This window comes from Dermacentor andersoni, chromosome 3 (genome assembly GCF_023375885.2).
Source record: "Dermacentor andersoni chromosome 3, qqDerAnde1_hic_scaffold, whole genome shotgun sequence".
Classification (NCBI taxonomy): domain Eukaryota; kingdom Metazoa; phylum Arthropoda; class Arachnida; order Ixodida; family Ixodidae; genus Dermacentor; species Dermacentor andersoni.
Window position 1 is genome coordinate 230,120,354 of NC_092816.1, and position 13,561 is coordinate 230,133,914.

The 13,561-nt window shown below is 49.0% G+C and overlaps 1 protein-coding gene across 4 annotated transcripts in view; it reads right to left on the minus strand.

The window, feature by feature from the left end:
* Positions 1–13,561, minus strand: part of LOC126536545 (2-Hydroxyacid oxidase 1-like) — a 258,247-nt gene that overhangs the window by 61,963 nt on the left and 182,723 nt on the right. For 2 of the 4 annotated variants that reach the window (XM_050183569.3, XM_050183562.3), the window contains one exon: positions 4,190–6,159. The exons of 1 other annotated variant lie outside the window; for it this stretch is intronic. In XM_050183569.3, the coding sequence (XP_050039526.1) occupies positions 6,136–6,159 (24 nt within the window). In that variant the 3' untranslated portion in view covers positions 4,190–6,135. Of the gene's footprint in view, positions 1–4,189; positions 6,160–13,561 lie in introns of those variants that run through there. One more of the 4 variants, XM_055072759.2, reaches the window with a different exon arrangement.

A 13,561-nucleotide genomic window follows, 5' to 3' on the forward strand; every position in this document is an offset into this window, starting at 1 on the left:
TTCGGGGAGACGGGCTAAAAGATGAGAGGAAGGGGTGTGTGGGGTCACCACCACTGCTAACGCCCACGCGCTTCCCACATGTCCCGTCCACCTTCTCGGTCACGGCTAAGTTTGTTTGTGGGCCTCGCCGCCAGATGGGGAAGCATAGTCATGGAAGGTAGTTCATATCAACAAGGGACTGAGGCAAGGGTGCCCTTTATCCCCGCTGCTGTTTATGATGTACATGGTGAGGATGGAGAGGGCGCTAGAAGGAAGTAATATCGGGTTTAATCTCTCATACAAACAGGCAGGTACAGTAATAGAGCAGCAACTCCCAGGTTTATTTTATGCGGACGACATTGTGTTGCTCGCAAACAAGCGAAGTGATTTGCAACGTCTGGCTAATATCTGTGGACAGGAAGGCAACAAGTTAGGTCTGAAATTTAGTGTTAGAAAATCAGGTGTTATTGTATTCAATGAAAACAGTGAACAGACAGTGGAGATACAGGGCCAAGAAATACCTCGGGTAACAGAATATAAATACCTTGGTATATGGATAAACGAAGGCAACGGATATATGGAAACACAGGAAAAAACCATAACAGTCAAGGGGAAGAGAAATGCAGCCATAATGAAGCACAGAGCGCTATGGGGATACAATAGGTACGAGGTCCTCCGAGGTATGTGGAAAGGGGTAATGGTTCCAGGACTTACTTTTGGAAATGCGGTTGTTTGCTTTAAATCAGGGGTACAATCAGGACTCGACGGGAACCAAAGGTCAGTGGGTCGCCTCGCATTGGGCGCTCACGGGAAGACTACAAATGAAGCTGTGCAAGGGGATATGGGCTGGACTAGTTTTGAAGTGAGGGAAGCCCGCAGTAAAATTGAGTATGAAGAACGGCTGAGGAATATGGAGGAAAGTTAATGGGCTGGGAGAGTGTTCAGGTATCTGTACAGGCAAAACATTGATTCACATAGGAGGAAAAGAACTAGGAAGCTTACCAGCAAGTATGCGGCTTGTGGGGTGGGCAACACAGCAACAAAGAAGGTCAAGCGGAAAGTCAGAGAGGCTGAATTAATCTCATGGGTGGCGGCAATGGAAAAGAAACCTGCCATGAGTAACTACTTAAGGGGAAAAAACGAAATTAGGAAAGAAACCATTTATGATAACTCAAAGGGAAGCTCATTACTTTTCGAAGCGAGATCGGGGTGCCTTAGGACACGCACCTATAAAGCGAGATATAAGAAGGAAGAAGAAACATGTGCTTGCTGCGGTAAAGCTAGGGAAACGACGGAGCATATTTTAATAGAATGTGAAGACGTCTACCCAGCGGTCGATTTAGGCACCACTGGCCTCCTTGAAGCCCTTGGGTTCAGCGGGAGCAGTGGTAAAGCAAACAGGTCCGCAATAGACATCAGTAAGAGGCGATTGGAGGACTGGTGGAAGAAAAGTAGGGAAACGACAAAAGACAGACACGTACAAAAGCACAGTTCGCAATAGGGTATCAGAAAATTTGGACGTGGTAGTTCATAGTGTTTTTTTTTTTTTTTTCATTGGTGAACCTAGGTAGAATATTAGGCAGCATAGTAGCAAAAGCTTGGTGGCGCAAGCCACCGCCCCGTTCCAAAGGGGACGCTCATAACATCCATCCATACATCCAGGTAGGCTACGCGACACATGTCCATCCTGTTTCAGTGTCATTGTCTGGCATCCGCGCGCGCCATTTGAGAATGCCTTGTGAAAACAGCGGTATTTTTACGACCACTAAACCGGCTACAACCGACGGATTCTTTTGTGTGAGACCGCCATCGGGTCCCAATTACAGTGTTTGGAGCGTTCAAGCGAATCGGCCTACAGCTGCACTGGCGACCCAGTTTTCTTAGTACTGGCAGGGCAGCCCACTGTCCGGCAGACATGCCCCCAATAAGGCGTGGTTTCTTGGGAACATTCTCGGGCAGCTTGCGTGGCGGCTTCTTGCAGGAGAAAAGCGGATGACATCAAGGCCGATAATCTGAGCCCAATGTGGGGGAGAGGGAGCTGGCGCGTGTCTTTGAGCAAATCTACCCCCTTGCGTGTTGTAAATTGTGCCACTGTTTCCACCAATGCCGTGTGCGTCGCGAAGGTTGTACTATTGGTTGCAATGGTGTGAACCCGCGAATGGCTGGTTTGTGACTCTTTTGTGCAGCTGAGGGTTTAAAAGGTCATGTTTCGGTTGTGTGGGGAGAGCGGAGGATCGCGCTTGGACCGAGACCGACGCCTTGGCGTTCGAATGAAGCATCTCTGTACCGGACAACGGCCCTAGCCTCGCGCTGCCACCGTGCACTCGAATCGTCGAGGGGCGCCGACTTCGCAACATAAACACGTTCCCTCCTAAAGTGGACGTGGAGCTGAATCTTTCACTCAAATAACTGCCGCATCTTTCTTTTTACTCAAAATAACTGCCGCATTCTCGAAAATTGTTGCAACGACAGTCGTCTGCTCCTTCCGGGTAGCGATGAGGATAGAGCACGCTGAAGCGATTGCGCGAACAGCGCGCTTTCTGAACGTTCAGTTAATACATCACAAAGTGGGCTGCCCGTAAAGTTTATGAAGTGCATTAGCGTAAGCTCTTGGGCCAGCGTCCGTCCGCGTCTAACACCTTTTCCTTGTGTGCGCGTCCTTTGTGTTTCGCTGGTACCCCCTTTTTCAAGTTTATGAAACCGGAAGGGAGATCACAGCCAATATACGAGCGAGCGCAGCCACAGAAGTTTGCGTCGCTAATTTCTGCTGGAACTAGGGACGATACATTAAGAAAAGAATATTTCTTGAGGTTAAAAATTAGACATCATGAGCCATTCCATTCTGCGAAGGCGGATGACCAGCGAAGCTGGTCATCCGGCTATGGCCTACGACATTTAGGTGAAACAGTATCTTCAACAAGATTGCGAGCTCATTTACCGTGATGTTTTAATAGATTCGCATGGACGATGGAGCCGCCACCCCTAGAAACCGGAGGAAACTAGGCTCGCGTGATTTTTCGACGGGACCGCCACCACGGGAGAGTGGAAGGAAAGGAAATAGATACGCAAGCGCTTTGAACACTGACAAGGAGAGGGCGGTGCGAACGTAAAAATGGCCGACGCGGTTCAAAGTTTAACCACTCCTTTTCTTTTCCCGACACATATACATTTAAATCACCGACAACAACAGCAGGAGTAGTGTTATCGCAACTAAACCACGCAAAGTGAATACCCATGAACCTTACGGGGCTATGAGCCACTGCATTTGTTGCTTGCTCAAGGCGGTAGGAGCCGTTAATGATCACAGTTTTAGACATGGGGTTCTGTGTGTTCTACGCGTGATTAGAAAGAATGTATTCGCTCGCTTCACTTGGCTGAATGCTTGGAGCATCTGCCTTACGGAGATATGAGCTATTGTATTTTTTGCTGCTTACGGGGGTATGAGCCATTGATGATGACAGTTTTTGTTGACGGAGAACGAAAATGCACGGAAATAGCCACATACAACTTCGCTCTAAAAATGTCATATTGTAAACTCTCACAACATATCATCTGCGCAGCTAAAGTTATGCTTGAATGTTACAATTTACTAGGCTCATTCTTTTTTTGGCCAGTAGGTGGTATCGCAAGTGGACAGCGTCGTTAGTCGAATGCTGCATGTCGTCTGCAACTGCATGTTTGCAGGTGCATTGCACTAGGCCTGCACTTCCTCAACGAGTTCCCGCCAGTTAAGCCTCAATTCAAGCTAGTGCGACTAGTGCGGAACCAGTAAGGCACCACCTGCACGACTGCTGCACTAACTCTCTGATGAAACCGCCACTGAGAAGGAAAAGGCGACTTGCAGATGCCGTGATGTTGAACTGCTGCAACGAATAGCAAAATGCGGCACCTCATGAACTATCTCAGAAACTGCAGGAAAATTGAATGGACCTCACATCTCGTCTACCCTCTCGTCATGTCCTCACGTAGGAAGATTCATTGCGGGCGGCACGCCAGCCTGTTTATTCGTTTAATAGAAAAAAAATTATAGAGCATCCCACATGTAAAATTCATTGTTCAACTTGAACTTGTAAAATGTCACTATTGCAGCGTTCAATGCCTTCCCAGAACATCCATCGAGGAATCCTCGGTATTTGTTTTCATGTTAGAAAGTTGCAGTTTCGCCCAAAAGGCGAAGCTCCGGTTGCGATAACAAAGTAATAGACAGCTATACAAAGCAAGAATAGTAGTTTTATTGGCCGTGTAAAGTTACAAGCATTCGCTTACTAACCAAAGTAACAAGTGTGTTTTCAGCGCACACAGGCAAACATGAACGCATCACACTAGATAAGCGCGGACACCCACTGTCAAAACGATGGAGTGAGGAAGCGCAACAGCTGCAGCGAGTGAAGTGACCTTCGTGCTGTCTATCATCATCATCATGAGACTGGTTACGCCCACTGCACGGCAAAGGCCTCTCCCATACTTCTCCAACAACCGCGGTCATGTACTAATTGTGGCCATGTTGTCCCTGCAAACTTCTTAATCTCATCCGCCCACCTAACTTTCTGCCACCCCCTGCTACGCTTCCCTTCCCTTGGAATCCAGTCCGTAACTCTTAATGACCATCGGTTATCTTCCTTCCTCAATACATGTCCTGCCCATGCCCATTTCTTTTTCTTGATTTCAACTAAGATGTCATTAACTCGCGTTTGTTCCCTCACCCAATCTGCTATTTTCTTATCCCTTAACGTTACACCCATCATTCTTCTTTCCAAAGCTCGTTGCGTCGTCCTCAATTTAAGTAGAACCCTTTTCGTAAGCCTCCAGGTTTCTGCTCCATAGGTGAGTACAAGTAAGACACAGCTATTATACACTTTTTTCTTGAGGGATAATGGCAACCTGCTGTACATAATCTCAGAATGCCTGCCAAACGCACCCCAGTCCATTCTTATTCTTCTGAATATTTCCGTCTTATGATCCGGATCCGCCGTCACTATCTGCCCTAAGTAGATGTATTCCCTTACCACTTCCAGTGCCTCGCTACCTATTGTAAATTGCTGTTCTATTCCGAGACTGTTAAACATTACTTTAGTTTCCTGCAGATTAATTTTTAGACCCACTCTTCTGCTTTGCCTCTCCAGGTCAGTGAGCATGCATTGCAATTGGTCTCCTGAGTTACTAAGCAAGGCAATATCATCAGCGAATCGCAAGTTACTAAGGTATTCTCCATTAACTTTTATCCCCAATTCTTCCCTATCCAGGTCTCTGAATACCTCCTGTAAACACGCTGTGAATAGCATTGGAGAGATCGTATCTCCCTGCCTGACGCCTTTCTTTATTGGGATTTTGTTGCTTTCTTTGTGGAGGGCTACGGTGGCTGTGGAGCTGCTATAGATATCTTTCAGTATTTTTACATACGGCTCGTCTACACCCTGATTGCGTAACGCCTCCTTTTGGTCGAAGCGATGTCTATCGCTTCGACCAAAACGGAGCGGCGAGAACGCAGCACCTACGAAGGCATGAGCCGTCGAAGCACCTAGACTGCCCGCAACGCAGATCGCTGGCAAGATATGGCAAGCGCGGCTGCAGAATGCGCAGTACAACGCCTCCCCCCCCTCCCTCCCCTCTCTCTGAAACCTAGCGTCGACGGAAGACGGCGCACTTCCTGCCACTTTCCTCCTTGCGTGTGTTAGGTTGAACCGCGATCATGGGCTCCCCTTGCACTCTACGTACAAGTGAAGTAATGTGAAGGGAGCTAAGGATCGCAGGTCAATTTTGCACGCTTTCACTCGAACACGCAGCACGTGACGTGCGGCGACGGTGTTATCGTCCTTGAAGTTTATACGGAGCATCACGGCGATGTCGATGGTAAAATGCCCTTGGAGTGTCCGTATAACTGTTATCGCAATAGATGCATGTTGCTTTCACATTCTTGCTAATAGAAAGCGCAATAATTCATGCAACACAAATGAACATACACTGAGCGCTCCGTGTGCTTCTTGTTTTGCGTTACGTGTATGATTGCGCTTTCCACTAGCAAGTATGCCATTCCAACATGTTCAACTTTCGGCTTTATCGAATTTGACGCTCGCTTTTATATTCAAATATGTATGAGGAAAAAAAAACCGAGTCAGAGCTTGGAGTAGCGTTCTTCGCGAACCACGAGGTCTGGCGTCAGATCGGATGTGGTGCGGCAACCTGCGAGTGCGAGAGAGCCAAAGTATCAGCTGCTGCGCGTAACGGAACAGCAAAGTTCATCGAAGCAACAGCTGTGCTCGGCGAAATCAGTGAAATAATCAAAGACAACAGGATTCATTGCTGTTACACGGAAAGAAGGATTCATAGGTCAGGGTAAAATGCTGCCAATGATGTTCTAGTTCGCCACATATTTCTGGTCTTGCAATATTTTACGTGAAGGGACAGCACACAGAACACAGTAGTCAATCCTCTCTTAAACACACACACACACACACACACACACACACACACACACACACACACACACACACACACACACACACACACACACACACACACACACACACACACACACACACACACACACACACACACACACACACACACACACACACACACACACACACACACACACACACACACACACACACACACTAATTAAATATAAATATACAATATAATGAAAGCAAAATAATATATTGTCATACTTATTACAACCAAAACAATGAAGTTGCTGCTAAGATATATATTTTTCAATTATTTATATACATACCGTACGCCGAATAAGAACCCAAGTAGGAGGGACACAAGTTGGTTACAAAAACGAAAAGCATAAGTACATAAATGCAACGCCTATAGGACAACAGGCTTCAACAAGGAAACAACTTAAGAAGAAGCAATAAGTCCAAGCCAGGAAAATAAAAATTGCAATCAAGAATACGGCAGTAAAAACAAGCAGTCTACTAGAAACCCAAAAAGAATAGAGCCAGAACATATATATATATATATATATATATATATATATATATATATATATATATATATATATATATATATATTGTGACGCAGCAGTTATCACGACGTTTATTCCTCGTCAAAAGATAAGGCGAACCGACCACGCCCACAGAACGGAGCACACTCGAGAGCCAGCACCACAAGCGATGATGAAGACGAACCGCATATGAACCCCACATGATGATGACCATGTACAGATGACAAAGAATAGCTTATAAATTCCCACACTAATGTCCCTTCGCGCGAGAGCGGCCATCCTGGCCGCAATTCAAAGGGGCGGTGAACGTCTCGTGAAAGGCTTCATACGGGAAACGTGGACAATCTCTGCGGCGCGGCAGCGGTGGTAATTTGGGACAATAATTGGTTCCACGCGATAGTTCACTGGAGAAGTCTGCTCCAAGACTTTGTAGGGGCCGATGAACCGAAGCTGAAACTTGTCACACAAGCCAGGAGTACGAACTGGTGTCCAGAGCAGCACTTCCTCGCCAGGGCGGAAGCACACGACGCAATGAGAGGCGTCGTAATGCTGCTTGCGGTCCTGTTGCCGTGCTTCGGTGTTGATGCGGGCGAGCTGGCGACAACGCAGAATGCGGGACACATATTCTTCGCAGGAGGAAGGACATTGATGGCCAGTTGGCGCGAAGAAAGAGACGTCAAGACAGGAAGAGGGCGAACGACTATAGACAAGGTAGAATGGCGAGTAACCGGTCGTGCGTTGAACGGCGGTATTATATGCAAAAGTCACGAATGGTAAAATTGCGTCCCAGTTTCTGTGATCCGGGTCGATGTACATGGCTAGCATGTCTGACAGCGTGCGATGAAATCGCTCTGTGAGGCCGTTGGTTTGCGGATGGTAACTGGAGGTAGTCTTGTGGGTGGTTCCGGAGCCTCTGAGTACTTCGTCTACTAGTTGCGAGAGGAATGCTTTTCCACGGTCGCTCAGGAGGACGCGAGGAGCACCGTGACGCAGTATTAAGGCTTGAAGTACGAATGCAGCAACTTCAGACGCTGAGGCAGAACTCACACAAGCTGTTTCGGCGTAGCGTGTCAAGTGGTCAACGGCTGTCACAATCCATCGTTTACCGGTGAGAGTCACAGGAAGAGGACCATACAGGTCAACGCCAACGACCTCAAATAGTTGCGACGGACAAGGAACCGGTTGCAGTTGTCCGCTTGGAGCTGTTGTAGGGAGCTTTCGACGCTGACATAGAGCGCAGGAAGCGACATACCTCGCTACACTGGCGGACAATCCACTTTGATGCGGTCATAGGTTTTCTGGAAACCAAGGTGACCAGCAGCCATGTCGTCGTGAGAAGCCTGCAGGACATGAGCACGTAGAGAGCGTGGCAGGACAGGAACCGAGCGTTGACCGTCAGGGTGATAGACATGACGGTATAGGACGCGGTTGTCAATCTTAAATTGCGTCAGCTGCCGACGAAGGCGGGCGTTAGGCGGGCGCGAAGCTCCTTGAAGGTGGTCTATGATGCGCCGACAGTAAGAGTCGGCAAGTTGATGAAATTGGAAGGATTTGTTCTCGTGTGGAGGCATCTCGTCGACAGTGGCCAACAAGAAAGCATCTGAGGAGGGATCGAGCGAAAGCTTGTCACGGCTGGTAGTTGGAGGTCCATTGCTTGGTGCCATAGAAAGCGGACAGCGAGAAAGCGCGTCTGCATCTTGGTGTTTTTTTCCGCACTTGTAGGTAATAGTAAAGTCGTATTCTTACAAACGAAGAATCCACCGACCAAGTCGTACAGACAAGTTCTTCAGCGTTGAAAGCCAGCATAATGCATGATGGTCTGTAACGATCGTAAAGTGGCGGCCGTGAAGATAAGGTCGAAACTTCTGCACAGGCCAAATGATAGCTAGACATTCCTGCTCCGTGATGGTGTAATTCTTTTCGGCGTTCGTGAGAACGCGACTTGCGTGTGCGACGACCCTCTCACCTAAAGTGTCGTCTCGCTGTAGGAGAATGCCACCAATGCCGTGACCACTAGCATCCGTATGCAGGAGGGTAGGTGCAGCTTCATCAAAATGGCGTAGTACTGGTTCAGATGTGAGAGCGCGCTTGAGATGGGCGAACGCAGATTCACATTCGGGAGACCGCACAAAGGGAACATTAGAACCCAGTAATTTGTGCAGAGGTGACGCTATTGATGCGAAGCCCCGTATGAATCGCCGAAAATAGGAAGCGAGGCCTTGGAAACTACGCAAATCTTTGGTCTTTTCGGGACGAGGGAAGTGCTGAACTGCGGAAACCTTGTCAGGATCAGGACGAATGCCATCTTTGCTCACAATGTGACCTAGAACTTTGATCGTCTTGCTCGCAAAATGGCATTTCTTGGTGTTTAGCTGAAGTCCAGCGTTGGCAAGGCACGTGAGAACTTCATCCAGACGTTGCAGGTGCTGAGAGAAGGTTGACGAGAAAACAACAATATCGTCCAGATAGCACAAGCAACTCTTCCACTTTAGGCCATGAAGAACGGTGTCAATCATGCACTCGAACGTTGCGGGCGCATTGCAGAGGCCGAATGGCATTCGCAGAGCCCATCTGTTGTTGAAAACGCTGTTTTCTCCTTATCGTCCTCATGCATAGGTATCTGCCAGTAGCCGGAACGCAGATCGATGCTGGAGAAGTACTCAGCACCCTGCAGGGAATCCAAGGCATCGTTTATTCGCGGCATAGGGTATACATCCTTGCGTGTAATCTTGTTAAGTGCTCGGTAGTCGACGCAAAATCAAACAGAGCGGTCTTTTTTCCGAACCAAAACAACGGGGGAAGACCAAGGGCTAGCAGAAGGGCGTATTATGTTTCGTTGGAGCATGTCGGTGACGTTCTCGTCAATGACTTTCGGCTAGCGATACGCGATATGGTCTACGGCGCACGATGGATGTACCATCTGTCTCTATCCGATGCGTCGTAATCGAAGTCTTTCCCAACGAAGCTGAATGCGCGTCAATGGAAGCTTCATGTTTTTGGAGCAAAGCAAGCAATTGTTGTGACTGCGAAGGTGTCAGGTCGGAACTGATGGCAGCTGCAAGAGCTGAAGGAGATGCGGCCCGTCCAGTACAAGGACCTTCAGAGGAAGCTGGTTTAAAGGAAACAACAGATATAGACTCCGATTCAGTGGTGCAAGCCAATGTAGTGCCTTTAGGCCCACATTGACGAGGAGGCGGACACGGATGTTCATACAGACGCCAGTAACGTTGGCCTTGGTGCGGTGCTTGTACAACGACAGGAAGGTATTGAAAGAGTGATCGCCTACTCAAGTCGCACACTATCGCGTGCAGAGACCAACTACACCACCACGGAGAAAGAATTTCTTGCCTCGTATGGGCGCTGGCCAAATTTCGAGCTTACCTTTATGGCCACCCATTCAATGTTGTAAGTGATCATCACTCGTTATGCTGGCTTGCAAATGTCGGGGACCCTTCTGGACAATTGGCACGGTGGAGTCTACGTTTGCAGGAGTACGACGTGACCATCGTGTACAAGTCGCGCGGCATACACGAAGACGCTGACGCACTCTCGCGCGCCCCTATCGACACTACCGACCGTGACATTGAGGACGACGACGCTTTCCTTGTGGCCGTAAGCGTTCCTGATTTGTCCACACGGCAGCGCGCAGACGACGCACTACGCCCTATATTCGAACATCTGGAAGGACGAAACCCATCAATACCGCGGCATATCGCTCGAGGATTGTCGTCTTTTTGTTTACGACATGATGTCTTGTACAAGAAGAACTCCGCTGCCACGAACAAGACCTACCTTTTGGTCGTTCCAGCAGACCTCCGTGCTGAAGTTTTGTTCGCCTGTCATGACGAGCCTCCGTCTGGCCATTTGGGTTTTACGCGAACGCTTGATAGAGTGTGCAAATCCTACTACTGGCCGAAACTTGCCGAGTGTGTTAAGCGGTACGTCCAAGACTGCCGTGAATGCCAGAGCCGAAAGTCGCCAGCTGTGAAGCCTGCGGGATTGCTGAATCCGATTTACCCACTTGGCAAACCTTTCGGCCAGGTCGGCATGGATCTTCTTGGCCCGTTTCTGTCATCTTCTGGCAACAGGTGGATAATTGTCGCCACAGATTATTTAACGCGGTATGCTGAGACGAAGGCGCTGCCTCGAGGCACAGCTTCCGAGGTTGCACAGTTTTTCATACAGAGCATCGTCCTACGGCATGGCGCCCCATCGCACGTCATCACAGACCGAGGCAAAGCCTTTACAGTACAGCTCATTGAAGACGTTTTTAAACTCAGCTGCACGACCGACAGAAGGACAACTACCTGTCATCCACAGACAAACGGCTTGACCGAATGACTGCACAAAACGATGACTGACATGCTGTCTATGTACGTAGACGTACAGCACAAGACGTGGGACGAAGTACTGCCTTACGTAACGTTTGCCTACAATACTGCTACGCAAGAAACAACACGCTTCAGGCCGTTTTACCTCGTTTACGGCCGTGAAGTGCAGACTATGTTAAAAGCAATGCTGCTGTGTGACAACATCGATCATATCGACCTGGCCCAAGATGCCGAACTTTTCGTGCAACGCGCGGAAGAAGCCCGGCAGCTCGCCCGAATGCACATAAAGCCACAACAGAGCATCGATGCGCACCATTGCAATCCCCGCCATCGACCTGCTGAGTTCCAGCCTGGTGATAGAGTTTTGGTCTGGACTCCCGTGCGCCGACAAGGACTATCCGAGAAGCTTTTGAGTCGCTACTTCGGACCTTACAGAGTGTTGCGGCGAATTAGCGACGTGAATTGCGAAGTCCTTCTTGACGGAAGCCAGCCTCCCCGACGTCGACAACCGCAATCTGAGATTGTGCACGTTGTGCGGTTGAAACCGTACTATAGCCCCTAATATTCGACGTTTTCAGCCACTTCAGTTAGTTTTTGTTGTGGCTCGTCCATCAGTGCCTTGTGACTATATCGCACACCATAGTGATTGTGACTATAGCCTATGTGTTCGTCCTACACCATCTCGGCGCTCTCAGTTCAAGCCTTTGTATGCTTTCCTTCTTTTTTTGAAGATGGGGTAATGCCACACGTTGTGGTGCTGGAAAGTACTGAGGAAGAGGAGAACGAGGTTCGTCTCGGCATCGCGCGCCGCCGCTTACGTTTTCGTAAAGTGCAACCGCCTGTATCTTCATTCAGCTTGTATACTCCCCAGGGTATACGCGACAATATGTTGAATCCGCCGATGCTGCTGACAATGCCGGCCAGGTAGAAAGTGCAGCCCCTTTAAAGCCATCGGAAGTACCAGTCCAAGATTACGGGGAGCTGCTGTTACTCGGTGAGCTACGTCAGCGGTCCGCGCGTATGCCACCCAAGCGAAGGCGATATTATATTGCAAAACGGGACCAATCCTGCGTAGGGGCTTCCATGTAGCCCCCATGTGACAATAGACGTCGTTGCTCGTTGCACCGGTCAAAACCTTCGTATAGAACAATCAAAGTAAACATGTTGGCTTCGTCGCCGCTGCTGTCAAAAAGCCCACTCAGCTTAAAGATGCATTTTTAGTCAAGAAGTACCTTTGGGTTAGTTGGCTCATATCGGTAATAAAACAGCGCCAGAGAACACAAGAGACCAGACGAAGAAGAACGACACGCACACAGTGCGCACTAACAACTGAGGGTTCATTCATTGGATGCGCAGAATAAATACTGGCTGAACCTGTATAAACAGAAGATATCGAAATATCAGACACATGAAAGAGCATCGCATGTCCAAGCCTATATGCTCGAAAAACGGTTCCTGTTAGGAATCAAACGTCTTTCTCTTAGAGCATGACAGAGCGCTTGCTCACACAATAATCACCCAGCTTTTTTATCTCTAGGGCTTTAACGATCTCCCTTGCTAGCCTGTCTATTGATTTCGACATGATCATAGACACTGGGGATGTTAGAACGTCGCTGGGTTTATCTTGACGTTCGCAGCTTCGCTGAATTTGGGGAGAGAGAGGTGAGAGAGTCTGGAAATAGCATCGCTTCGTACAGCGACGCGGCGAGCGTGGGTGAAGCCTAGAGGAGGCGACAAAGCGGCGAGGCGGGGACACAGGTGTGTGACGTCATTTCTCTCAGATAAAAACACGCGCTCTCGCTTCGACGGATTTCAAGAAGCTACTAGCTACACGGCGTCTGAGCTAGCATGCATCAGCGCTTAGGCGCAGTGGTTGCGGCCGCGTCGCGTCGGCGCAGCGTCTGGCACATGACCGTGTAGCAAGAAATTGTTTCTGTTGCGGCAGGTGCCTGAAATGGTGCGCCGTCCCAACCTAAAAGCTCCCACAGAGAAAGACGGCGTGGATTTTACAGCGAAGCTGTCTACCTCTTCCGTCTACGGAAATTTTCATGTCGTAAGCAAAAAAAGAAAAACTACGTGAGCCGAACCCGATGATTGTGAAATGCCGCGGCCATCCGCGCGGAGGTGAATCAGGCGTTATGCACTCCCCATACGTGGACCGATCCCAAAGCTAGGGCCATGCCGGGCCGACCCGCGGTGGAGGTGACGCAGGCGTTAAGCACTCCCCATTCGTTGACCGATCCCGAAGTTAGTGCGATGCCGGGTCGACCCGCAGCGGAGGTGAAGCAGGCGTTAAGCA